The sequence below is a fragment of the Baudoinia panamericana genome, assembly GCF_000338955.1.
Source record: "Baudoinia panamericana UAMH 10762 unplaced genomic scaffold BAUCOscaffold_10, whole genome shotgun sequence".
In the NCBI taxonomy this organism is placed as follows: Eukaryota; Fungi; Ascomycota; class Dothideomycetes; order Mycosphaerellales; family Teratosphaeriaceae; genus Baudoinia; species Baudoinia panamericana.
The window spans coordinates 75102-99251 of NW_006911266.1; the positions used below are offsets into that span (position 1 = coordinate 75102).

The following is a 24150-nucleotide window of genomic DNA, read 5'->3' on the forward strand; positions in this document are numbered from 1 at the left end:
CTGCGGTGATATGCCAAGGCCGCAATGGCGCACGGTCCCCATCTCCTTTGGGTCAACTTTTTGAACGAAGGTATGCATGCAGCAAACGATTGCATTGAGCAACACCTCCACTCCCCCGAACGACCGCAACATGGCACCGCGGATCACTGCTGCAGGCCTTACGCCGTCAATATGCTCGACATGCCTGCGTCCGCTGTCCCAGACGCAGTCGACAGCCCGCCAATTCCACGCCTCCACCCGCAATGAAACTCGCCTTCGCCGTGATATGTGGAGATGGCTCAATGGGCCCGGCAAAGTCTTCCGCAAAGCTTTACCAGGCAGCACGAACTACATGAACGCGTACGACAAGCAAGGTAATTTGCTACGCACCAGAAACGCTGGCAGAGAGGCTGGCTCAAGGCGGAACAAGCCCGAGGAGGAGACACTGGAGGAGGATGAGGAGACAGCAGCTCGAAGGGACCTTGAGAATCCGGATCTGACGGACGAGGAGCGTGAGGTCCGCGCCGAGGAGCGAGAGATACGGAGGGCGACGAAGGAAGCACGTGACGAAGAATCAGACGCACGCGGCGGCATACCGAAGGAGCGGCGAAGTGACATGCGGCCGTATCCGCTCAACGATCAGTTCTCGAGTCAGGCGGTGCTGTCGGAAGAGTTACGGGAGGAGCTGTACACGCAAGTGGCCGTCTACAAGCACGACATCTCCAGCGTCGCCGCAAGCTTCAGCGTCGATATCAGACGGGTGGCGGCGGTGGTCAGGTTGAAGACGATTGAGAAGCAATGGGTAGCTGAGGTGAGTACACGTTGGTTGTGCGATGCCTGTTCTGATGATTCCGATTCAACAATTCGATTAGTCTTGAAGACCAACACATGGTTACACACGATTGCATTGCGAGCCTCTCTGACCTTGCATAAAATATTGCAACTTAATTCACACCACGCGATGTTGTTGTGTGGCTAACGGCATCTGCGCAGGGCAAACGGCTTGCGAAACCGTACTCCGAAGCCGTACTCGCTATGCTTCCCACCACTCCCTTCCGGCCAAACACGGCAAACCCTGTGACACCACATGAACCCATCAACGACATCGAAGTACACGCGCACACGCGGCCTCAGATCTTCTGGCCTGCATCCGAGAGCCGACAGTTCACTCGTGAAGACGCCGCGAAAGTCTTCGACTCCAAACTGCTTCCCGCGGACAAGCGCATCCCGCTCCCTATGCTGGTAGACTTGGAGCGGTGGAAGCTGGAGGGCTTGGATAGGCAGGAGAGAACGAAGAAACAAATCGAGGCTGACGACAAAGCAAGGAGGGAAGAGGATGAGAAGGTGAGGAAGAGAACGGAGTGGCAGGCGAGGACGCAGAGGGTTGTACAGGGTCGGAGGTGGGATTTCAAATTCCAGGATATTAGCGCGGAGAAGGTGGGTAAAGATGGTAGAGGCAAAGATGCAGTGGGCTATCGGTATGGCATGCCACATGAGGATCGCAAGAGAGGCATGCTCAAGATCCCTACGAGTGTCGAATAGTGTGCAACTAGCGACTTACAGCTTGATCGAAGGCGCGACGCGTGGTCGACTTGCGACTGCTGCGAACCATGGCCCAAGACAGTACTTTCCGCCGCAACGACGGAGCCATGCAGCTTCCGCACTAAAGGACGGTGCGGCAAGCGATACACAACTCGCCTGCCGAAAACGCAATGTAAATACCTCTATTGCGATTGCCAGCGATGGCGATATGACAATCGGGCATCATCTGCAGTGCTGCGAGCTTACCTTATTTCACCTTCAACATTGCATGCAACATCTTGCATCTTAGGGAAAAGCCTTCCAACCCAGCATCAGAAACACCGTGGATGTACATCGTCAATCCCACCCGGACCGGATTCCACTCCCAGCATGCTTTCCCGCTCAAACAGCATCGCGGGCGACCGTCTTCGTCGCGCTAAATCAAGCTCTTCGCATCACACGACACACTCCGGCCATCATCGCGCCTCTATATCAACCGACCCGTTCGTGACTCGTCACCAAGCCGAAGCTGCAGCGGTCGAAGCGTACAACCGGGCAACCATGCAGAACGAAGCAAAATGTGGTGCTTCGAAGCCACGCATTGAGCGCCGCCGCACCCACACGACTGGTCGTGTTGAGGGCAGCCATCTCGAGGATGCCAGGCTTGGACGGAGGAGGTCTACTTCCACTCGTGGAGAGCCTAGGGCGCCATCATCGTTGGCAGTGTCCAGGGTAAGGCCTCCTGCTGTGAGTGAGAATGATGCGCAAGGCAGTGGAGAGGAAAGGGTGATTACGCGAAAGCGGTCTGTTATACCGCCTTCTTCGGCTGTAAGTCAATCACAGCGAAATGGCCTTGCTGCGCTGGCGACCGGTCATCGTGTCCGGTGCCCGCAGCCTGGTTATGCTGATGGCAGTCCAACACCGCGGCGTCCGCCTGCTCTGACGCAGCGGAACTCTTCACTTCAGCTCAGCAACGCCGTGGCCGAGATCCATGGTACTAGCTACGGTGGCAACTCTAGCCCTCGGCACTTTGCCGAACCGAAAGCGTCCGCCTTCCAGACATATGCGACAGCCAAGCACTCCATCCGCGAGACGCAGACAGCTGACCAGATCCTGGCCTATGCAAGAGACGAATGTCTCCGCGACTTCCAACAGAAGAAAGTCCGTGAGCGGAAGTCCTTCATACTCGCACCATTCCAGAAGCGAATGAATACACCTTTCTCGAAGGCGCAAGATAAGAAGTACGATGATTCGCTGCCTCCGTTCAACTATGCTGGAGACTCAACAATGACACCACCGGCCCCTGAAGTCGATCTGGCTTCGCCAGATCCGCTGCCGTTTCTCCAGCCGCACGACAGGAAGTCACCCAACTTTTCCGAATCGCTCAGAGGTCGCATCAAGAAGGCGTTTCGCAAGGCGTCGAAAGCCCCTCCAGCTCTTCCACCTCAGCATGTCCAGGCGAAGCAGTACCACTACCCTACCGACTTCTCGTTCAGCGCGACACCCGCGGCGATGGAGCATGAGAGCGACCCCTTCGAGTCGTTCACAAAGGAGATCGCACCCGAAAGTGAGACGGGAAGTGGTAACAGCAGGGCCAGCGCAGGGTCAACCGCAGACAAGTCGAGGGTTACCAGCTGGACCAACTCCACGGCAGCTGGAACATGCACGTCGCGTCTACCGGCTGAACGACCTTCTGTTCTGGAGCACGAGGTCACGCTTGATGGGAACAGCAGAACATCTACTTTGCGCAAAGCGAAGTCCTTCTTCGGCAGACCGGTACAGAACAAACTACAACGTTCAAGCCGTGCAGAGTTGAAGAGCTCAGAGGACAGTCAAGGCTTGTACTCCGCGCTCCAGAAACGTATCAAACCCGTTATTTCAGCACGGTCGGCCAGTGGGTCAAGTGACCATGGGAGCGTTCAGCACCCAAGGGTACCATCAGCGCTTGCGTCTTTGCCGTCTCAGACAAGGGATCGCGAGCCGAATCCGACCGATAATGGACGCAACACAGCCACCATGAGGACGGTAACGCCCGACCCTGCAGCCTACAGGGTGGGCATCTGCTCGCCAGTGCCAGAGGTGGGAAGTCCGTTTGAATCTGGAATGACAACGGCGCATGACAGCGCCCACCACGATGTCCAGTTGCCGGCAAGCGTCACGATCCAGCGTCGCCGTGCCAACAAGGCTCCGGCTCCTTCCGCCGATCAACTACAGCGTCGAATGGAGAAGTCAAGGAATCGATGGAAAGGACCGCTTGACGAGCTGTCTCCGCGCCCAGACAGGGCGGCCGTGGAGGAGAACCTGTATGAGCTGCGCTCGCTAAGCCACACTCACCAGCAGGCGGAGATCAAAAGCGACCTACCACACCCTGCAAAAGTGGGCCAGCAAGATCAGGGTTCGAGGGCGGCGATACTATCACCGAGCTTGTATTCTCGTGGCACAGATGGTGCGTCGCCGAGACCAGTCACGCCAGCCGAGCAGAGTAGCATGAGCGTGACTATCACCGGCCGAGAAGTGAAGAGTTACGCTATCTCTCCGCCGAAGGAGGCTGAATCTGAGCAACCGGCTCAGACGAGCGGGCAGTGGCGTCGATGGCTGTCGGATGAGTTAGATGGGTTCAAGCTTGCTCAGGAGGACTTTACCCTCACTCGAGCGTTTCTGCAGGAAGGCTCGAGACGTTCGTCGCAGCAGGGCGGGACAGCTCATGATGCGCCAAGACTTACGTCTGCCTCGCCTCTGGTGGATGCCCGCCCCCCATCTGCTGCAACGCCCGCTAGGCCACATTCGGGCGGAACTGGCCGCATGAGAGCGAGTAGCAGGCGCTGGAGCTTCATGAATGAGCGGTTTCCGATGCTGGATACCAGTCGCAAGTCGAGCGATCAGAGCGTGAGCAACCGGCGAGTGCCATCGCGTAGTGGCGAGCATGTCGTTGTTGGCCGAGCTTCTATTGCGCGAATGGAGACTACGCCAGCAACTTGCAATGCTGCTAGTGTGCAAGGTGGTATCGCGGAGGTCTTCATGAGCGGTGGACTGCCCTCACAACAAGGCAACGCGAAGGAAGCCACATTGGTGACAGTGGCTGCTGATGAACGGCCAAAGATGTCAGCAAGGCGGAAGTCCGCTTTTGAACTTCGAGCGAACGTCAAGGATACCTCGACCGGCCGATCGACACCAATAGAGATACGACGTAAACCCATCCATGACAACATCAATCTGTTAGAGGACAACACCATCCGCAACATCTCAGCCGGCCCCTACGCCTCACAGCCTGCCATCACACGAGCGTCAACTGCGCGGCAAGACAACAACGAGAACACGCCGCCACCCGGGCTACCTGCTGTCTCCAGCTCAGAGTGGCTGGCGGCAGGTACGTATAAAGCGCGCAAGACGTCTGCTGCTGTGCATCCGACGCACACGAGTAGATCCGTCTCGCGGTATTCGCCGGCGAGGACAGTTGAACCGGGCGAGAAGGGTGCTAATGGCAAGGGAAGTCCGGCGCAGAGGATGGCGAGTGAGTGGTTGACGAGGAGGAGCAGAGAGTCTACGCCGGCTTTTGTTTGAGCGTGGTAAACGATCGGAGCAGCACCACAACCTCAAGGTGACACGTACCGAACGGGGACGCACTGTCGATACGGCGGGCACCCGAACAGTGTCGGGACGCATATTCGGGTGCCCTCAGGTGACGGCTATGCTCAGCATTGATTCACTATTGGTGTAGGCTAGAGTGAGTGGCGCAATTACTCGGAGAAGGTACATCATTTAGCTGCATTTTGTCATGGCACCCTTCAGCACCTTTGATTCGCTTTACGAGCGGCTTTAGTTCGCTTTTCAATCCGATTAGCATATTAGCGTGCCATCTTGACTCCACCTTCGCCATGGACGGGCATGGCGTCAATGCCGTGCCGACCACCGGTGCAATCTTGTTTACTAAAGCTTGCCTAAGCAACTCTCGAGTCGGTGGGAACACAACAACCGCTTCAGTGGCTAGCCTCGTAACGATTCCGCCTCTCGGTACCGTGGAACGCCCGTTGACGGATTATATGCCATAAGCCATTTGATAAGCCAGCAACAACCTTTCCACAGCTGCTGCAGGTCTGCTGCCGAAGTAGGGTATAAACATTTCCCATCTGCCGCTCCGTGACATGGCCGCCGCCCCACTGAAGCCATTGACCAGACTACTACCGCGAGTGCGCCCAGTACTCGCTACAACAAAGCCTCCACTCGGCCCACTTTGCACACCATTTCCTTCAGTCCATCGTACTGCTTCTCCAACTCCCATACCATTTCGTAGCTTCACAGCAACAGCAACCGCCAACATGACGCACGACACGATGCCCTTCGTCGAGGCCGTCAAGGTGAATACTCGAGTCAAATGGCAGATCCCGGGTGCTCGTATTGACACTTCGTTAGCACCGCCGCACTATCTACACGCTCAACAAGACGGCACCGGTCGACGACAAGAAGATCGAGGAGATCGCACGCACTGCCATCAAGGATGTGCCTTCCTCGTTCAACTCGCAGTCCGCGCGCATGGTGGTGTTGCTCAAGGACCAGCACGACAAGTTCTGGGACATCGTGAGGGACATCCTCAAGGTTCATGTACCGGAGGACAAGTGGGAGCACACCGGCAACCGCATCCAGGGCTTCCACAACGCGTACGGCACGGTATGACCGACTGTCCTCTTACACGTTACCTTTGATCCTCCCAACTGACAGCCCACTGTGTATAGATCCTCTTCTACGAGGCGCCAGAGCCAATCAAGAAGCTCCAATCGACCTTCCCTCAATACGCCGACAAGTTCCCACAATGGTCCGAGCACACCTCCGCCATGCACCAGTACATGATGTGGTGCGCGCTCGAGGCCGAAGGTTTCGGCTGCAACCTCCAGCACTACAACCCGCTACCCGACCAGAAGGCGGCCGCGGAGTGGAACATCCCGCTCGAGTGGCAGTTGAAGGCGCAGCTGGTGTTCGGTGGTGAGGAGCCGGGCTCGCGCGAGAAGCTGCAGACGAAGAGCGAGCAGCCGATTGAGGAGAGGCTGTTCATCCACGGCGCCGCTTAGAAAGCGACAATTGCGCCGAGAAGGCGTTGAAATAGGCCGCCTTACGGTGACATAAGTGAGCGCAGATATCAATTTCTAGCAGATAGTGTGATGACCAACGACCACATGAGAGCTGTGCGTTATCATGCGTTTCGAGACCTTTGTACTTACCACCGAATGGCTGCAAAAGAGTGGCGTGACCTAGCCTTGGCGCCTTGTATACTTCGACGTATCGATCGACCCTACATGTACATACCATCTTTGAGGGAACAAACTCACATGGTTAAAGCAATATTTGACGCTTGCGGCATCGCTGAAGCACGAGATATTTGCGTTGGTGATTGGATATGACAATCGTTGCGACACCTCACCTCCAACACGTCAAAAAGTGATTGTTACCGAGCGTTGTGTCAACCCGCATAGGTAACCTTTCAAGGCAACAGCATTTCAGACATGGTAGTTTTGGCTACGGTCAGAGTCTTCCTATACGGTTACCAACTTCATATGAGAGTACATCATCCAACATGAACGCTTACTCCTTCCTCCGTTTCGATCGAATGAAGGTCCAGCCACCGACACAGACCAACTCCGTGAAGAACTTCCCACCAGACGTAGTCAGGCAGGATGCCGAGAGTACGCGTATCGTGGTGCACACCCGATATCCGCGGCTGGTCGACGAGTTTTTACAGTACAAGCGCGCTCACGGCTCTTCACACGAGAAGCAACTCTATGGAACCTCCGCAAAAGACTTCACATGGCAGGACGAGGTCAGCAGACTGATCTCCAAACGTCCGCTCGTGTTCATGGGACGGGATGATTTCACCATTCTCCGGGACGGCACCAGGATGACTGGGGACTGCACTGCCGAATGGGACCGCAACGGGATGGAAGTCCAACATCTGAACCGATACCTCACCATTGACGAGTATCTCAGTTATGACGAGATTATGTTAGGCTCGCTGCTCGGCGTGAGCGGTCCTTCATACTTTATCAACGATGGAAACCGCTACAACCGCGGACGACCGGGTGCGCCAGGCACGTTCGAGCAACGTGGTATCATCGTTGGCCTCGTGGGCGCACGTTTTGAACGTCCTGATCGTATGGACAGCGCGTTCATACTCCGGTCAACAGGGCATGCTCGCATGGAGTCTGAGCCTCGCCTACTCTTCGAGGACTTCCTGGGCGTACGAAGAATTCCCGGTAACCTAGACTTCGATGAAAGTTTGTACAAAGCGAGAATGCGCATAACGATTGACGTCCTGCTTCTGGAGGCAAACGCACGGGCCAAAGAAGCGGACAAGAATGCCTATGTCTATGTTGTAGGCCTCGGACTTGGAGTGTGGGAGGTTAACCAGAGACAAGCGGAGTATTACGTCGAAGCCTTCGCCACCGCGCTGTCCAAGCTGGAGCTCGCACACGTGGGCACGCTGGAGTTTGCCTGGATTGGAGTTACGAACGAATGCCAACAGCTGATCAGGAATGTTGCGGAATCCCGCAGTATCAGAGTTACTTTCAGCAAGCGCAACCCCGCCGAAAAGTTACAAATTGATGAGCTGCTCGTGTTGTCATATGCTTGGGATGGCAATGCGTTTCCGGGGAACGAGTACTGGGCGGGCTCGCTTGCGGGCAGCGGCGATCCGGCGGCAGCTTGCATGAGTACAATAGCAGAGCTGCACAATCCGCTCGTTAATCCGCTGTTTTTGAACCGCATACGGGTGCTCGGTGCTGTATGATCAAGACGCTGCAGCGCCTTTGCACTGGACGCACCCTCAACGATAATATTGTCAATGCTGTTCAAGCGGTCTGGGCCAAAGCAGCCTGCGCCAGTTGCCCGAATGTCTGATGGTCAGTAACCCGTTCCCACAGATTGGGCTGAGTGAAAACAGCAAGCGTATTTCGGGCGATTTTGGCTGCCTTCTCCGGTGCCGCTCCACGCACCAGATGCGGTACGGCCTTGAATCTGCCTCTTGTAATGAGCTCTAAAGCGGTCCCAGTTTGGAAAGCGAGGCAATCGCGCGGTATGTGGACCTGCGTGGTCCGGCCGGACCGATCCTTGATCCATAGTCCTGCTTCACTATCCGGGTGGCTGTCGAGTTCAGGTAACGGCGGACAATGGCCGCTGCTGTCCGCTTTGGCGAGAGGACGGTGAGCGGCTTCATCAACGAACATGGCTGCAGTGAGACCTGTCAAAGCGCCAAGATCGGAATGAGTGGCGCACCAGTCATCGTCGAGACTTACGGCTGAGTCCGGTCGCCCTTCTACAGCTCTGGGAGGTGGTGGGAAATAGTGGAGAAGTCTTGCTTTCGTGGACACGCTGCTGCGTACAATATGCTCGAGCGTGCCGTCTTCGTACCCATCTAGCTTGGCCTTGCCGTACCTGTCACAGTTACGAGCCACTAACGCGGCGGTGTCAACGATAAGCAAGCAAAGCTTCTCGAATGACGCTTTGAAACCCGGCAGAACGCTGTCAGAAGGATAGACGTTTGGGCTTGTCAGTTCCAGACAATCCGGATATAGGCTGCTAGCCTTCTCTTCGAGCTCATCGTCAGATACGGGCTGGGCGTAGAATGAGCCTTTCAGCGTGTCGTAGCGACCATTAGCAAGAGTCTCTTTACCACAACTCCAGCCGACATTGTATCTCGTCTCAGGTCTTTCAAGCTTGGCTTGGATTGTTCAGCATTCATACTGGATTAGAGTACTCTCGTAGCATTGCCTACCAAGTTCCGAAGTCGGCAAATTAGCGAGATAGGACGAGTTGCTCAATACGCTATGCCGAAGAGTCGCATACTCCGTTGGCAAGTCGCGGACGACTATGATGCCTAGCGAGGCTGGCCCAAAAGCTTGTTCGAGCGTGTCAAGCGGCACCGTACCGCCCCTGAGGTCATTCGCACTGACTGTGACAACCGATGACATCCCAAATTCTCAGTCTGAACATATGCGTTAAGTCAGCATCATGTGCAAACCGACCACGATGCAATGCCATCTAGACGCTAAACGCTAGCGTCTTTGGGCGCTCGTGACAGGTCACATGACTGTATTTCCTCAAACTGCGCCCCATGTACCGGATATCAAGCCACGTACAATATCGCTGGTACAATTGTTACCTTGCAACAGCATGCTACTACCGGCGTCAACTTTTCGTATATGCTTTTGGTACTCGATACCTGCACCTGCGCAAGGATGAGCTAAGGAGTAGCTCATGAGCATTCGCCTGTTACGGTGAGGTTATTCTCTTTGTCACACCCAATAGATTGATCCCCCATTTTCGGCTACATTACAGCTATTATGAAGCCTCAACAAAATCTGCAGATGACCATTTTGATTGCTGCAAAGTGTTGTGTGAGCTTCCTCAGGCATTGAGACGGGCAATGAGGACGCTAAACTGTCAAAGGTACCTTCCTCGGTGCATGCTGGGCTTTCACATTCGTCTTCCTTAGGCTTGGGCCTGAGGTGTTCCCCGATGAGAAGGCCGAGCAAGGAGCTACTGTGCAAGCTAATGAGCAGAGACCGTGGGTTTGACGCAGACGGGAAGGAAAGCCAAGGCTTACGCTCTATCCGCACCCGGTGAGGTCTAGCAGCAATGAAGTTGCGTCTTCGTGTCCATCAAGAACGTCCTAAGTACTACTTCACAGACTGAACCGGAAATTCTGGTTCTCCGAGTCGGTGCGGTCCTTGAACCCGTCTAGGATCGCTTGCTCTTCGGCGTCGCGAATGGTCTCCTCGTTGCTACCCAACAGTCTGTCTCTTCTGCGGTTCTCCCAAACCATGTACGCCCAGAGAAAGCCACCCAGCAGAATCGTTGCGCAGTAGCAGACTATCATGCCGGTAAGCGCCGAGAAGTACCGGGGTGCCTGTCGGGTGTCGAAGATATTGCTGCCTACGATGTTGCCCGCCGCGTAGAACACAAACCAAAGGCCATTGCTAACGCTGCGTTTGGTGTGTCCCGCAATATTAGTACTGAGCAGATTCCAACAGAGGATGATCGGCGCCCCTACGATCCCCTGCAGCCAACTTGAGCCCACGAGGCTCCAGCGATGCTTTAGGGACGTCAGTCGTATGCCTAGCAGTCCGCCCAGTGGAATCAGACAGACAGTCATCAGTGTCAGGCAGCGAACGTCCTTGATGTATGTTGCCACCAAGCCACAAGTCGGGACGATCAAGAACTCGATGACGCCGTTAGGAAGCTGCAGCAAAGTCGAGTTGAGGGAAGAGAAGCCAAAGCCGCGGATAAGGCTGCTACCGAAGTTGGACACTCCGCCGTTGATTACGCCGGTAGCCATGCCGATGAGGACAAGGATCCAGACTTTGACGTCCAACAAGGCCTCAACTACTTGCTTCGGCTTGTACTGCTTAGTCTTGACCCCTACCATATTGCCAGAGATGCGATCAACAGCGACTACCTTCTGCTTGTGATTGAGAAACCATGCATTAGTTGCATTGTCGGGCATAAAGAGTAGCTGTGCGGTCGTAAGCTTGCTACACAGGATGATAATCGAAAGGGGAATCTTGGCTTACGAAGACGATGCTCCAAACGAAATTCATGAGGCCAATTACCAGGAAGATCCACTGCCAGGAAACCAAGGCCGTCCCTTTGATATGTCCAAGCCCGTATCCAAGTAAGCTTCCCACCACAGTCGATGCCCCATTGAAGCCCAGAAAGATGCACATGCGTAAAGGCTGCTCAGAACGGGAGTAGAACATGGCAACGATATTCATGATGGAGGGACTGATACCGGCCTCACTGCAGGCCAGCAAATTACAGTCAGCACTACTCCCCGCCAAACTGCTTCCTCATGTCGACTTACCCCATGCCAAGTAAGAAGCGCAAGACCAGAATGCCAGCGTAGTTCTTCGCCGCCACATGGCAACACAGCAACACACTCCAGATGAAGATCATAGTCCCGGTGAGCTTGCCAATGGGCAAACGTTGAATCAGGAAGTTGGCTGGGAGCGCCCAGAAAAGATACCCAAAGTTGAAGATCGCTGCGACCCAAGAGTATCGATGACCTTCCAGTCCGAGATCGGGTATGAAGGTGTAGGCGGAAGCGTAGTTCAGGGAGAGCTTGTCCAGAAACTGGAGGCAATACGTGACGCAGATACTGATAAGAATCGTGAGTGCATACGCTTGAACTGGTTAGGTAGTACCTGCATTGGCATGATGATGCGGTCGAGCTTCTTCCTGACGACTGCTCGTTCCGCTTCGAGTTCCTGTCGGGAGTACTGCCTAGTCTCAAGATACAGATCTGCTGCGACATCTCGTAAACCCTCGGCCTCCTTGGCCTCTATAGTCGTTTCAGCGACGGGAGAGGTCATCGCCTCGCTCCGCTTCACCTCTTCGTCCATCGTGGAAAGATCGTCTTGCACAGGCAAGGAAATGAAGCGTGTGCAACCTGAAGAGCTCGTAACCCCGTGAGAAAAGTATGAGATAGAAGGCGCGGCTAGTTTTATGTAGACATGAGGCGTGGTTGAGATAGCACCTACTCACTGCGGGACTAGTAGCAATGACCCGTAGTCTCCGATGGCTGACCCACTGTTGGAAAGCACTGTACTCGTGGGCTTCGTACGGCCACGAACGAACCGAGTTGTTAGGCGTCGAAGAGCCATAATGCGGTGATAAGGGTCCGTGGCCGGAAGCTTGCCTATCGTGCCGCTTGGCGCTGCGGCTAATGCTGTACTGCAGGGTCTGACTCGACCGATCGAACGACATACATTTGTGCTTCGTAGGCTCAGGGTATCTGGTAAGGCTTCACCACGATGCTGGGTAATAGTTGTGCACATTGCTGCTCCTTCAAGGCCAATGTCTTCACCGTGAGCTTGGTTCGCCTGTTGGGAGTGGAGAATGGTCGGACGTGGCGGGCTTCTCAGATGCGAGTCTATCTCGATGGACACGGGTTACGGCAACGTTCGTTCGTGTCGTGCTCCGTGTCTTGCTCCGCGACGCGACATCGCTAGTCCGTCCAGGACGTGTGGGACATGTCAAAGGAAATGTGACACTTCAGCAATTTCAAGCTTCACACCATATTTCGCTGCAATTGTTGAAGCATCGCTTGCAACATCCTCCTTGCGCCAGTACTCCGCTGCTTGCCAGTCCCATCTTCCAGGGGGTCTGTATCGACCTTTGTATGTTGTAGGTTTGCTGACGAGACGAAGCAGGCTTCCAGCTCGAAGCTTGCCTTTCCGCAAACGCCATAACGCCTTGAATGCAGCCATCTTCATCTCGCCGACTCCAAGCTCTACCACGGGAGATGGCTGAAGCTGCGACACGCCATGAATGATAGCCGCTCTAGCCTTGTCATCATCACCTTGCACGAACATGGTCTGTAAGCCGGACCAGCGGCCCAATGGACCGGACAGTACCTCCTCATAGTTCTTCATGCCGTAAGAGTCTCCACAATTAACAGTCAGATGTGTTACGGAAGGCAGCTTACCATCTGCCCGCAGCTGAGACATTGAGATCAGGTCATCCCGTTCTCGATCCATGTAGTTAACCGCAACATGTTTCAGACTGTCTGCAGAGTTCGAGAGCAGCCACACAAGAGGCGCTTTGGCGACATGAGATTCTACCAACTCGAAATGTTGGAGGGAGAACGGTGGAGCTTCGTTTGGCAGATACAGTGGCGAGTCGGCATGTACGCTGCGTCCCGACCAGCTGGCCTGGTAAAGCGTCAGGCTTCGTAAGTTCGGCGCAGCGAGTAGTAACGGCGTCCAAAAAGCTCCTCCACCAAGGTTGCTCAACACGGCCTCACGCAGACCGGTGAAGTCCTGGCTCAGTCGTGATGGCAAGTGTCGAACGCTCCCAATCAATGCCTTGTCGTTGATATCGGCGAAACGGCGATCAGTGGGACCGTAACAGAACAAGCCTCGAAGCTGCGAGGTCGGAAGCGCTCGCCATACTATCTCCAGATCGACACCTTGCACGTTTCGATCCCAGCTTTCCCCGAGGACCAGTTCTGTAACGCCGCATAATTCGTCGTGCGAGCGATCCAACAGACGCCTATCAAGCTGCTCGGTAAAGTTGATCACAATCACTGATCTGAGTATTGGCTGAGCCAACCGCCTCCAGGTGCGGCAGACAAGGCAGCATGCCAACAGTGTCTTGACACAGTCTTCATCCCTAGCAAAACCATCGTGAGAGTTCTCGCCCGCGGCCTGAATGATCAGCCGGTAGATGTCATCATTGAGACTTACCATGACTGCTGACAGCCAGGTGAGGATGACAATCGATAAGTCTTGTAGATCCAAAAGATACACGGACAGCATCCACGTTGAGAAAGGGAAACTCACACGTTTCGACCCTACGGTCTGCACTGTTGGTGAACATTGCCGAGCAGGCATCAATGAATGAGCGAGCTGGGGGAGAAACAATCATACGCGTATTTCGCGCTAGTGGATGATCAGCCAATCAAAATGCGCATTGACTTTGCAACGTGAAACCGTGACATCGATCTCAATACCGCTGCTTGCAAGGATAGTCGAGCTGGTACCCGAGAGTGAACGCTCGCGTTGAGGGTCTATCAGCTACGCGGTGTTGCAAGGTGGGAATGACATGAGTGCCTCGTTATACCCGGAAAGACCAAGATCAGACGCTTCTAAGAAGGGACTTGCCGCCATACAAGATCATCGTCGACCGTCACATAGGCGACAAGATCTGCGTGAGCGGCAAGGGGAATGCATTCGTAGACTTGGAACAATGAAACGATGTCGCTCTGGGGGCTAGCGTTTGCGAAGGCATGAAGCTTGGCTGCTCCATCCCCCCTGAGATGCATAGAGTAAAAAGCAAGGATCATTTACTTGCCCGCCATGAGGTGCCAGAGAAGGTGCCGATTTGTACATACAACCAAAGTGGCTGCGTGCAGTCCGTCATCTGTCAACCGTACCGTACCGTCTACCCGCTCAACCTGTACCAGGTGGCTCAGAAGCAGACACGCTTCTCGCGCAATCACTTTCCTACCTTGCCAAAGTAAGTAGACCTGGCCGATACGGCTCCAAGTTGTACGAAGAGCTGCTACTGCTCGGATTCCTTCCTTGATAGAGCAACTGCAAGTTGCACGGGTCAACCGTCTGTGTTTGATCCGGATTCGTCCTCACCAAATCACCAGAGCTGATATCATTCGTCCACGTAGCTCCACTGTTTGCCTTGCCAGCGAATGGCGCGCTTTCGGATTTGGCCTGCGGTGTCCATGTCCCGCCGAGACTGGTGGCCGTAAACGACCGGAAATATCGACCGTTAGCTCCAATGCACTCCACGATCATGAGGTAGAGATTTTGGCCTTTAACTGTGTAGACTTCCACGGCTTCAAAAAGGTTGTTGGTGGAGTCGTTCAGTATGATGGTGGAAGCGGAACCGAAACTGCCTAGAAAGTTGCCGATAGGCATGCTGGTGCGGTAGATGTGGCCATTGTCGCCAGCGAAGAAGAGGTACATGTTGGTATTGTCGCCGATCAGAGCTTGGTCGATTGCGCCGGTGCTTGAGCTGCTGATGGTGCCGGTGAAGAGTGGTTGCGGGCTGGACCAACCGTTTGCGTTCGTTGGATTGCTGGATGTGCGGTAGGAGAAGGTGTACGGTCCCCATTGATACGCGAGGACCCAAGTGCTCTTCGGAGCGAAGTAGAACAGTGTAGGCGCTACAGCGGCAAAACTAGTCGCTGTCTGGCTTGCGGTTGCCATTTGGGTCCAGTCAGTGAAGGCACCGAAGACCATGGAGCCGTAGTTTCCCGCACTGTTGACATCAGAGGCGTATACGATGTGCTGTCCGTTGTAGATGGTGCTGGTAAAGTCCTTCAGTGCGATCCAGCCGTTACCAGGCTGAGCTAGCGGTCCAGAAGACGTCCATTTGTAAGTAGTAGGGAGCGCACATGTTTGTCGATCGCCGATCACTGCAGCAAAAGTCAGGGCGGCAGTGCCTAGCAGACCGAAGTAGAGGCGCAAGAGGCCCATGTTGATAGCCTTCCTCAATCAGGAAGAGGAGCGAACGAAGAACGAGGGAGAGCTGTGCAATGAGAGTTGCACAGCTGAGAGCAGGCAAACCTCACGATCTTATACACCACCGTACACATGGTGTTCGGGGCAAGTAGATGTGGCGTCGAAGGTGTGATATGTCCAACTTGCTTCGCGGGTGTAAGCGACCATCGACGGAACGATGAACGAGTGTTTGTAATAGCGAGCGTGTGTCAGGAACAGTACTTCATTTGGCTATCAAGCATAAGACTGTCGAACGTGAATTGTCCGTCCGTAGCGAAGCATAGAGTTGGTCACCGAGAGGGGTCTATTGCTACACTTCGCTACATCAGTAATATATCTGGTACGTCTCACGGTATTTAGCCGGCTATGGAATCAATGTAGTAGCCTTAGCGCATTACTCGTTCCGCTGTTAGTTCTAAGAGCGTATCTTTTGCTGCAGTCTACGTTTTGTGAGACTAGTAGAGGCGATGACCGTTCTGGAAAGGTGCGCGTGCGGTGTCTGCTTGTTATAGCGAGCTCCATGCTGAGGGCGGAGTCGGCATGGCGTAAATCCATGCCAACAGCTTGGAGGAAAGAACCGCACACGTTATGAGGAAGGCTTACCACGACTACCACCATGTAGCTTCGCCAACGCGCCTATGTGTCTGCTTTCAAGTGTACCGTTTGCGGACTCGGGAAAGCTACCAGGGGGTTAAGATTGAGTTGTCGGTGCTTTCTTATCATTGGTGGAACGTCTTTCTACGACGGTCTCTTAGTGCTTGGTTTCTTCATACATACTTTCTCGCTGGTGCCGCTGCATCATGGGAGGTAACAAAGCACCTCGACTCATGTATAGCATTGTGGGGAAAGATGCGAGCGTTGGCAGCGAAGCTTACGGTACTGAGACATGACCTCCCCGTCCGACATGGAACGATAGGTGCTCAGGAATCCCTGAAGCTGTTCATAGTTCTAGCGGACCTTTTTGGTGGGTGGACTGTATTCCCCGAACGGGCTGCGGGGACGTTGTCTTGTGGTATGGACACGGAAGATGAACAAGCATCTCGGCACCTTCGGCACTGTCACAGTCACAGTTGTCTTAGTTCGTCTTGCGCTAACGAAGTGATAATCAGCCAATAAGAACGCGTCTGTGCCAGGAATGCGACCTGCCCAACCTTGGTTCTTTCTTCAGGTTACGTTATGCTGAGGTTTCCTAACAAGCATTTACATCTACTTCACTGAGTATCCTGGTTTCTTGAGGTTCGCCGGTCTGTCGAGATGTCCAGTACAAGTCTTCCCAGTTATTGTGATGAATGTGGAAAGCGACGACGCAAACGCCGTCCATGACGATACAGGCACCGGTATACCGGTACGCAGATCGAGCTGAGCGCTTACAACCTTGTCTCCACCGCCCTTAATCGCAAGAACCACTATCACGCCAGATGTCTGGATCTGCAAGTAAGAGCTCGCTTCGCTCTTTTCTCTTCTGTTCACCACAGCTGGGCCGCATTCAGCGTACCGAGGCCCTGGTCCCACTCTTTGAGACCGCGTATATTCCTTTCTTGGTTACACTCCTCTTTTCGAATGAGACATGTACGGTGGGAATACCGCACATCAGCTGCCAGCTACGGCGCCTTTCTTCGTCCACTGAGGTGACGAAGAAGGACCAAGCTCGCTTAAATGCTAGATGCCGTAGGCAATCGTACTTATTGGGCTAAATCCTACAGTCAACGCCTCCAAGCGATCTCGTAACTCGGTAAGGAACTCGCTCGTTTAGCACGCATTCAGCAATGACGGGCTGTGAAAGGCACCACGATCAGGTCGACAAAGACGAGAGTCTAGCAGCAGTACCGTGCACAGGTGTGGTTGCCAACACGCTCTCTCCACGGGAGAAACAAGCGCTGAAGGAACTGTGGGCCAAATTGCATCAGGCCACCGTCAACGAACGTCCACATCGCCTGTCACCAACTCCACCTCCAACCGATGTCAGTGCCGACGGCGCTGGCTATGAGAGAACGTGCAATGTTCGGATCACCGCGCCGTCTTCGCCATATGAGACGAGGGTTGCTACACATCCACCGATTTTGCGAGCACAGTCCCGGAGCGCAATTCTGCAACCTACACCGCCGCCAACGCCGCCGACACCGACGGACAGCACAGACGGAATCAACGATGAACCGTGGACCAGTCTCCCGAAACGACCATTGCCGGGGACCATGGTAAGTCGCGACAGAGCTGCGTCCACGGGGTATTACACAAAGACTGCTCCAGCACCATCCCTATCGTGCGACAACAGCAAATCATCGCATTCACGGTCGTTCAGCGACCAAGTGAAGAAGGCCTTTCGAGGCATGTTCACACGACCTCCCCCGGATCCTGACGCCTTTGAACATATCGAAAAGAGGCACTGGACGGAATAGTAGAACCCAGAGTGTTCTGCCCCTGGACGACTCTCACGACTTTTTAACATAGCGAGGCGTTGGTGGCTCTGCTTTACGATCGTTTCGGCGCGAACTGATGGGAGTCAAGGTGCATCCGCGCAGTCTTAACCTGGCTGCTCAGCTGCAGTGCGGGCCACCTGTCGCGTTTCAATACTCCGACCTTCGGGAGTTCCGACTACATATTTTGTATACCCTGAAATATTTCTATCTGTCTGTCCGTACCCGCACCCCAGCCCTAAGCCATGCTCGATTTGTCAGCTTTCAAGATCTTTAAGCAGTCATCTCGTGCATTTGTGACATACGATGCATTTATCACCTCCACATACACAATGTCCCTTCAGGATGTGAAGCATGTCCTGCTCGTCCTATCCGGAAAGGGAGGCGTCGGTAAGTCCAGCGTGACAACGCAGCTCGCTCTTACTCTCTCCCTGCAAGGCTTCTCTGTTGGCGTGCTTGACGTAGACCTCACTGGGCCATCAATACCGCGTTTCTTCGGCATAGAGACGGCGAAAGTCAGGCAGGCACCTGGAGGATGGATACCGGTGCCCGTACATGAAGCGCAAGGTGCGGGTGGAGATCTACACGGAGGGGAAGGTAGCAACGGCCACAGCGCAAACGAACATTCGCGGCCGTACGGCTCGCTCCACTGCATGTCTTTAGGCTTCCTCCTAGCGAACAGGGGAGACGCTGTGGTATGGAGAGGTCCCAAAAAGACGGCGATGGTCCGGCAATTCCTCACAGATGTGTATTGGGGATCGCTCGACTACCTTCTTATCGACACCCCACCAGGCACAAGCGACGAGCACATATCGCTTGTGGAAACGCTTCTCAAACAAGCCACACCTTCCCAACTTGCTGGCGCTGTGGTGGTCACGACGCCGCAAGCGATCAGTATCAGCGATGTGAAGAAAGAGATCAATTTCTGTCGCAAAACAGGCGTCAAGGTGCTGGGTGTCGTGGAGAACATGGCCGGCTTCGTCTGTCCGAATTGCTCGGAGTGCACGAATGTGTTCTCGAAGGGGGGCGGGCAGGTCATGGCAGCAGAATTCGGCGTGCCGTTTCTGGGTAGCGTGCCGATTGATCCTATGTTCATACGGCTTATTGAAGAAGGCAAGAGGCCGGTGTATCCACAAGGCACTGTTATCGACGGCAAAGCGATGGACACGAACGGTCATACGGACGACGCGGCGCTGACGGATGGTCGCCTGATTGACAAGTACACGTCTTGTTCCCTACATCCGCTATTCGATGGCATGGTCAGGCAGCTGGTACAAGACATGGGCACCTGAAGGCTCGGCACACGATGATCAGCATTGCTACAGCTGGCTGTGACACTCCGCGTGTATCGAAGCATTGCTGCAAGTAGAACCGGACGAGAAGCGCGGTGCTCGCACCTTGAATGCGACATACACTACTGCAGCGTGCCGAGTCTGGCGCTACGAAGCATATCCTATACCGAACACCTTGCCCGCTCCCGTATTAATGGGAAGAAATACGACGGCCCAGTGTAATCCGGCCACGCCACCTCCAGCTCAATAACCTCTACACACAGTATCCTGGTGAAGGTGGAGTGTCGCATGAGTACGATACCAGCATCACGGCGGACGAGACCATGCGATGTTAGTGTCATATGCGTTGACCCAGTGGTCATGGAGTCGAACTGGTCAATGCGGTCATGGAAGGAAAAGGGCTGATTTCAAGCACACAAAGCCACACATGGCAGCATAAAGAGCGAATTCGACTGCCGTGCTCTGCGTAGTACCTTCAGGATATTGCAGACGGCGACTAGGCGTCGGTGAAGGCACGCCGTTGCTGTTGCGGACAATGTACGCATGCATGTTTAGCTATTCGACAGGATCAATGAAGGTTAGCCAATCACATTTGCGGCAACAGTCGCGCGTAACTTTTGGAGATACTATTAAGACTATCTTTGGTCCGCCTCCCGTCCTCTCGCTTCTCCCGCCACAGCAGTACGCTGCCCGCTATCACTCGGTACATTGCCTCTGTACATCCAAAATTGCACGAAGACGCCTCCATCGAGAAACAGCGTCCCCAAGCTGCCTATAAGCCAGCTGGCATTCACCAAGATATACCTGCCGTATATCTCGCTAGCTTGACCCGGCCGACAGCTGGACCTATGCCAGTGGCCGTGCGAATATTTGCTGCAGATCGGCTCGAAAGCGAAGATGCTGAGCACAAACGTCAGGTTACCGAAGCAAGCGAACAGGAAGAACAGCACATTTAGCCCGTCTGTGCTTTTCCGGCGATAATTGAGTAGGAGTTGCGGGATACGGCTGCCCAGGTACAGTATGGCGCAGATGTACCCGAAGATCTGGCCCCATAACGAGAAGTGAAGGCTTTCGGCTTGCTCATCCGCCTCGGTCTGCTGGTGGCGGTCTGGGCTTGGAGAGGATGGGCTAAGGTAGTAGCCTGCCACTCCGGCAGCGATGACAAGAATGATTGCGGTGCCGTTGAAGAGACATGCTTGCAGCCATGTGCGTGACGGTTTTGGTTTCATGGCTTCGAGGTCGTTGGCTTGCTTTGGTTGCTTATGCATGGGGACTGCGGGTGACATATGTGTTCCGTCCAGGCTAGCGAAACGTTCCATCAGTGGCGAGCGAGAGCGGTGGCGTGAAGTAGGCTCAATGTCAGAGGCGGTTGGAGGGCGCTGGGGCATAGACCAGTCCGGCATATGACCATTCTGTACCAGCGGTGTCCGCTCGTTTGGAAGGCCATTTGTTGAAGTCACAGGCTCGGGCTTCGGGTCCCGAAGGGTGAATCCGCGGTAGTAGAAGCATTGTCCCAGCAAGACCACGTCTGCGAAGGTGTAGTAGATTGCCAGGATGATCATAGTAGGCAGCACGCCCTGCAGAACCGCTCCAAGAATGTTGAAGACATCTCCTAACAGCCAGATGATGACAAATTCAACCGATAGGCCTTCGGCTGAGCTGCGTCGGAAGTTCTCAATGATCTGAGGCGAAAAGACCACGACCCAGCAGGCGATTGAGATTGAGCCACATATGCCAGAGATGGCTTCAACATCCAGATCGTAGCTGACGGTAGACAGGGCCATGTTGCCGATCCTCTGACTAGGTGTGGTCGCCGTTACTGTCCAAGAGCTTGTTGAACCACGGAGGCAACGGCAATCGTCACTGCGACTATAGAATGCAGTGTTTGCATGGTGACCCGCTGTGTGGGCCGAGTTGCGCCCTCATTTTCTCCTCTCGCGAGTTACGTAAGGTGATGCATAGACGTCGATGCGGCTCAAACAAGGTTTGTGGAGGAGACGGCATGTTCCTGCAGATCTGACGTTCAGTTTGTGCGTCTATTCTTTTTTAAAATCGAAGATCACGGTTCCCATAGCATGCTTGAAGATGCCGGGCATAATGCAGCCAGCCTTGACAGAGGACGAGGTAGATGACTTGCTTCATTTCACACGGGTCAATGAAGCACAGGAGCTGCAGGACACCACCAGCGAGCTGTCGAAGAAGTATGGATGTCAGCCACAGCAAGTGATCGAAGCATGCAAGGACCCGGAGTCTAGTAATACAATTCTGCACTTCTGCTCCGCGAACGGGTTTGCCGATCTACTCCATGGGATACTGTCAACCCTGGGTTTCGGGGACTCTAAACAGGCTGGTGTAAGTGTTGGGTCGTCCTTACTGAATGCACAGAACAGAGAAGGCAATACGCCACTACATTGGGCTGCTTACAATGGCCATCTTGCCGTCGTGAAACTGCTTGTGCAGGCAGGCGCGGATATGTGGGTCAAGAATGCAGCCGGCCACCTTGCGATGTTCGAGGCCGAACGGGCGGACAGGAGCGAGGTGGTGCAATATCTGTTGGAGATGGGTGGCAGGGAGGTTGAGAGGACGGGCAGAGAAGGCCAAGTCAGCAGAGACGACGAAGTCGAGCTGCAAGACGGGTCCGGTGCTGCTGGACCAAGCGACGGGAACGGACAGGCGGAGGTTGATCGTGGCCGCGACGCTGAGATGGCGGACACACTGGCAAGTTGAAGCACCGGAGCCTTTCCAAATTACATTACATCGTTCCCGAAGTCAAAACATCTGAGAGACGCCAGGAGTCGCACCCTCCGCCAAGATTTTCGAACCGCTCACTCTGGCTGCTTGCTTTTCGCTTTCAGATCTGACCGCTTCGCCCTGGCTATCACGCGCTTCATCCCAACCTTGACCGTGCTCACCCACGATGTCATTGCCCTTTGTGTGAAAAAGTATTGGACTTCGAGGACAAGGGTCCATGACTTTGAGCTCTTATGCGTACCCATAACGACGGGTCTGATACCGACGGCCGCCAATTCGCCGATCATGGTCTCGCCGAGCTTCTCTGTCCAGACACGGACGATTTTGAAGTACGTGACCAGATTCGCCGCGAAAGTCCCCCGGTCTGCGTCTGCCACATGATGTCTTAGCTCGTCCATTTCTAGCTTTTTTCTGGCGCAGAAGCCAACGCGGATGGTCAAGCTTGGGATGACGCCTAGATTGCGCCTTCCGGCAACCTGAATTCGCCGAGCCATTCTGGCGGCATTGAATGGGCTGATTGTAATGAGGAACTTGTTGCCCGCATAGAATATGTCGCTCGCTTCCTGGCGGATTTGGCTCGTTGTCCGAAGAAGTGCATTGTGCTCAGCAGCTGCTTTGCTTCCAAGCTCAATCGTGGTGTCTGCAGGGAGGACTAGACGGTAGATGCGGTTGCGCAGCTCCGGTGGCAGCTTCATGAAGCTTATGCTGGTTCTTGCTGGGGTGCCAGCTGAGGTCTGTTGTCGTCTTGGCATGGTGTCGTTGGTGGAGACTCAAGTCATTGACGCCGGTGAAGGAGCATCTGGGAAAGGTTGGTACATTGTATTGATGGCTGCGGTCATTGACTGGCTACGAAGACGCTGTCCAGGAGCGGTAATAAGTCAAGAGTTCAGCCAAAAAAAAGGAGCCAGCAACGAAGTAGAGTGGCGCTTCCCAACTCAGATGCTCAGCGCATGTGATGGCACTGGAAAGTGAGCGCATGAGTTTGAACGACTGAGCGGCCAAAGCTCTATGTAAGGGATAGCAGGCACGACAAACCCAAGTGTAATGCCATCAACAGTCAAGCTCTGTCGCTATGAGCATTCCGGCCACTGATGCTGGCAAGCAACTATCGCATCTCGGCCTCGCACTCATGCACCACTCGACTTAGGACTTCGTTCATGGGGTTGTTACGCAATGCCGTGGAGTAGGAATGGACCGCCAATGACGACGTGCACAGTGCAAAGAACAGAACGTTCACAGCTGGCGATTTGCACCATTTCATGTGATGGAAAATAGTGCGGCCGCCACACACGAACGTTCGCAGTTCGACAGAACAGGAAGGAACGACGAAAGCGGTGGCTGAGCAGCACATGCCCTTAGGCAGCAGACCGAGTTCGCGTTCTTGCCACCACCACCTGCACACATCTTCAGCACATCACCCTCTCATTGGCATCCCTACTCGTAATACTAAGCTGAGAGTACTCCCCTCCTCTACGGAACCAGTCGCGTGAGGTCAGACTATTTCGCCAACTATCCAGCCCCATAGTCTTCAGCAGTTACTGACCGCGCTCAATCACACTCACTTGCCACCAGCTAAACCAAGACAACATGTCCCAGCAACCGACATCTACCTCTCGGAGGCAACCGCTCACGATGAAGGAAGACGACGACCCCGTCCTCCGCGAGCAATTTGCAGAAACCCTCCGGTCCACCAACGGAGAGGAAGCACCACCGGTGGACACGAGCGACGACATTGAGCATGTCTCCGAGAACGCTCGCGAAGATAGCGGAGAAAGCGGAGAGAGGCTCTGAACAGGCCTCCGTCGAGTGGAAGGAGGCCATGTGGGCGGCGTACAACGCAGGCAATGTCTCAGAGCTGGACCTGGACGACCCCGAAGTGGTAAAAGCTATATAGGAGAGGCGGGACACCTCTGCGGAAGGAGAATACCGCCAGCGTGCAAACAAGAAGCTCCTCATCGCAGCTCTCTATGAGCTTGAGACCAACCCTCACCACTACCAGAGATGCGACAACACTGACGTGTGGAAGAGATTTGATCGTCGAGCTCAGAGCGGTGTACGCGGTGCTTTGACCATTAGCCACCTTCCCAGCCTTCAAGAAATCAGAGCGAAAGAGGCAAAGGAGAAGGCTCTGCAGGATGACGCACAACAGGCGTCGCAGAAGCCATAGAGGCACAGAGGAGCTCCAGGCGA

At 54.5% G+C, this 24150-nt stretch overlaps 13 protein-coding genes across 13 annotated transcripts; 7 read left to right on the forward strand and 6 right to left on the reverse strand.

Moving 5' to 3' along the window:
- Positions 1-265: 265 nt before the first annotated feature.
- BAUCODRAFT_75161 (uncharacterized protein) lies at positions 266-1521 on the forward strand (the record flags this gene model as incomplete). The annotated part of the gene is made up of 3 exons (XM_007680621.1): positions 266-491; positions 540-790; positions 973-1521. 3 exons carry the CDS (start codon positions 266-268, stop codon positions 1519-1521), a joined length of 1026 nt encoding a protein of 341 aa, XP_007678811.1.
- Positions 1522-2061: 540 nt separating this feature from the next.
- On the forward strand, positions 2062-5061 carry BAUCODRAFT_150000 (uncharacterized protein; the record flags this gene model as incomplete). The annotated part of the gene is made up of 1 exon (XM_007680654.1): positions 2062-5061. One exon carries the CDS (start codon positions 2062-2064, stop codon positions 5059-5061), a length of 3000 nt encoding a protein of 999 aa, XP_007678844.1.
- Positions 5062-5816: 755 nt separating this feature from the next.
- BAUCODRAFT_124508 (uncharacterized protein) lies at positions 5817-6563 on the forward strand (the record flags this gene model as incomplete). The annotated part of the gene is made up of 3 exons (XM_007680655.1): positions 5817-5855; positions 5911-6165; positions 6231-6563. The coding sequence occupies 3 exons, from the start codon at positions 5817-5819 to the stop codon at positions 6561-6563; spliced, it is 627 nt and encodes a 208-aa protein (XP_007678845.1).
- A 503-nt stretch (positions 6564-7066) lies between these two features.
- On the forward strand, positions 7067-8275 carry BAUCODRAFT_150002 (uncharacterized protein; the record flags this gene model as incomplete). The annotated part of the gene is made up of 1 exon (XM_007680656.1): positions 7067-8275. One exon carries the CDS (start codon positions 7067-7069, stop codon positions 8273-8275), a length of 1209 nt encoding a protein of 402 aa, XP_007678846.1.
- Positions 8276-8336: 61 nt separating this feature from the next.
- On the reverse strand, positions 8337-9455 carry BAUCODRAFT_74857 (uncharacterized protein; the record flags this gene model as incomplete). Its single annotated transcript, XM_007680599.1, has 2 exons — positions 8337-9205; positions 9260-9455. The coding sequence occupies 2 exons, from the start codon at positions 9453-9455 to the stop codon at positions 8337-8339; spliced, it is 1065 nt and encodes a 354-aa protein (XP_007678789.1).
- A 455-nt stretch (positions 9456-9910) lies between these two features.
- Positions 9911-11855, reverse strand: BAUCODRAFT_567318 (uncharacterized protein; the record flags this gene model as incomplete). Its single annotated transcript, XM_007680657.1, has 4 exons — positions 9911-10999; positions 11058-11283; positions 11348-11641; positions 11674-11855. The coding sequence occupies 4 exons, from the start codon at positions 11853-11855 to the stop codon at positions 10169-10171; spliced, it is 1533 nt and encodes a 510-aa protein (XP_007678847.1). The 3' UTR covers positions 9911-10168.
- A 346-nt stretch (positions 11856-12201) lies between these two features.
- Positions 12202-14004, reverse strand: BAUCODRAFT_207939 (uncharacterized protein). The gene has a single exon (XM_007680658.1). It carries the CDS (start codon positions 13875-13877, stop codon positions 12519-12521), a length of 1359 nt encoding a protein of 452 aa, XP_007678848.1. The 5' UTR covers positions 13878-14004; the 3' UTR covers positions 12202-12518.
- Positions 14005-14251: 247 nt separating this feature from the next.
- Positions 14252-15591, reverse strand: BAUCODRAFT_36206 (glycoside hydrolase family 62 protein). The gene has a single exon (XM_007680391.1). It carries the CDS (start codon positions 15477-15479, stop codon positions 14490-14492), a length of 990 nt encoding a protein of 329 aa, XP_007678581.1. The 5' UTR covers positions 15480-15591; the 3' UTR covers positions 14252-14489.
- Positions 15592-17269: 1678 nt separating this feature from the next.
- On the forward strand, positions 17270-17899 carry BAUCODRAFT_124514 (uncharacterized protein; the record flags this gene model as incomplete). Its single annotated transcript, XM_007680659.1, has 1 exon — positions 17270-17899. The coding sequence occupies one exon, from the start codon at positions 17270-17272 to the stop codon at positions 17897-17899; it is 630 nt and encodes a 209-aa protein (XP_007678849.1).
- Positions 17900-18249: 350 nt separating this feature from the next.
- On the forward strand, positions 18250-19209 carry BAUCODRAFT_74690 (uncharacterized protein; the record flags this gene model as incomplete). Its single annotated transcript, XM_007680585.1, has 1 exon — positions 18250-19209. The coding sequence occupies one exon, from the start codon at positions 18250-18252 to the stop codon at positions 19207-19209; it is 960 nt and encodes a 319-aa protein (XP_007678775.1).
- Positions 19210-19526: 317 nt separating this feature from the next.
- BAUCODRAFT_206168 (uncharacterized protein) lies at positions 19527-21133 on the reverse strand. Its single transcript, XM_007680660.1, has one exon. It carries the CDS (start codon positions 20991-20993, stop codon positions 19845-19847), a length of 1149 nt encoding a protein of 382 aa, XP_007678850.1. The 5' UTR covers positions 20994-21133; the 3' UTR covers positions 19527-19844.
- Positions 21134-21306: 173 nt separating this feature from the next.
- Positions 21307-21936, forward strand: BAUCODRAFT_74420 (uncharacterized protein; the record flags this gene model as incomplete). Its single annotated transcript, XM_007680564.1, has 1 exon — positions 21307-21936. The coding sequence occupies one exon, from the start codon at positions 21307-21309 to the stop codon at positions 21934-21936; it is 630 nt and encodes a 209-aa protein (XP_007678754.1).
- A 49-nt stretch (positions 21937-21985) lies between these two features.
- On the reverse strand, positions 21986-23122 carry BAUCODRAFT_206166 (uncharacterized protein). Its single transcript, XM_007680661.1, has one exon. It carries the CDS (start codon positions 22710-22712, stop codon positions 22035-22037), a length of 678 nt encoding a protein of 225 aa, XP_007678851.1. The 5' UTR covers positions 22713-23122; the 3' UTR covers positions 21986-22034.
- Positions 23123-24150: the final 1028 nt, after the last annotated feature.

Bases quoted from the DNA above. Each gene is read 5' to 3' on its own strand.
- BAUCODRAFT_207939 (XM_007680658.1), bottom strand. From the start codon at position 13,877: ATGCCTGCTCGGCAATGTTCACCAACAGTGCAGACCGTAGGGTCGAAA.
- BAUCODRAFT_36206 (XM_007680391.1), bottom strand. From the start codon at position 15,479: ATGGGCCTCTTGCGCCTCTACTTCGGTCTGCTAGGCACTGCCGCCCTG.
- BAUCODRAFT_206168 (XM_007680660.1), bottom strand. From the start codon at position 20,993: ATGGCCCTGTCTACCGTCAGCTACGATCTGGATGTTGAAGCCATCTCT.
- BAUCODRAFT_206166 (XM_007680661.1), bottom strand. From the start codon at position 22,712: ATGCCAAGACGACAACAGACCTCAGCTGGCACCCCAGCAAGAACCAGC.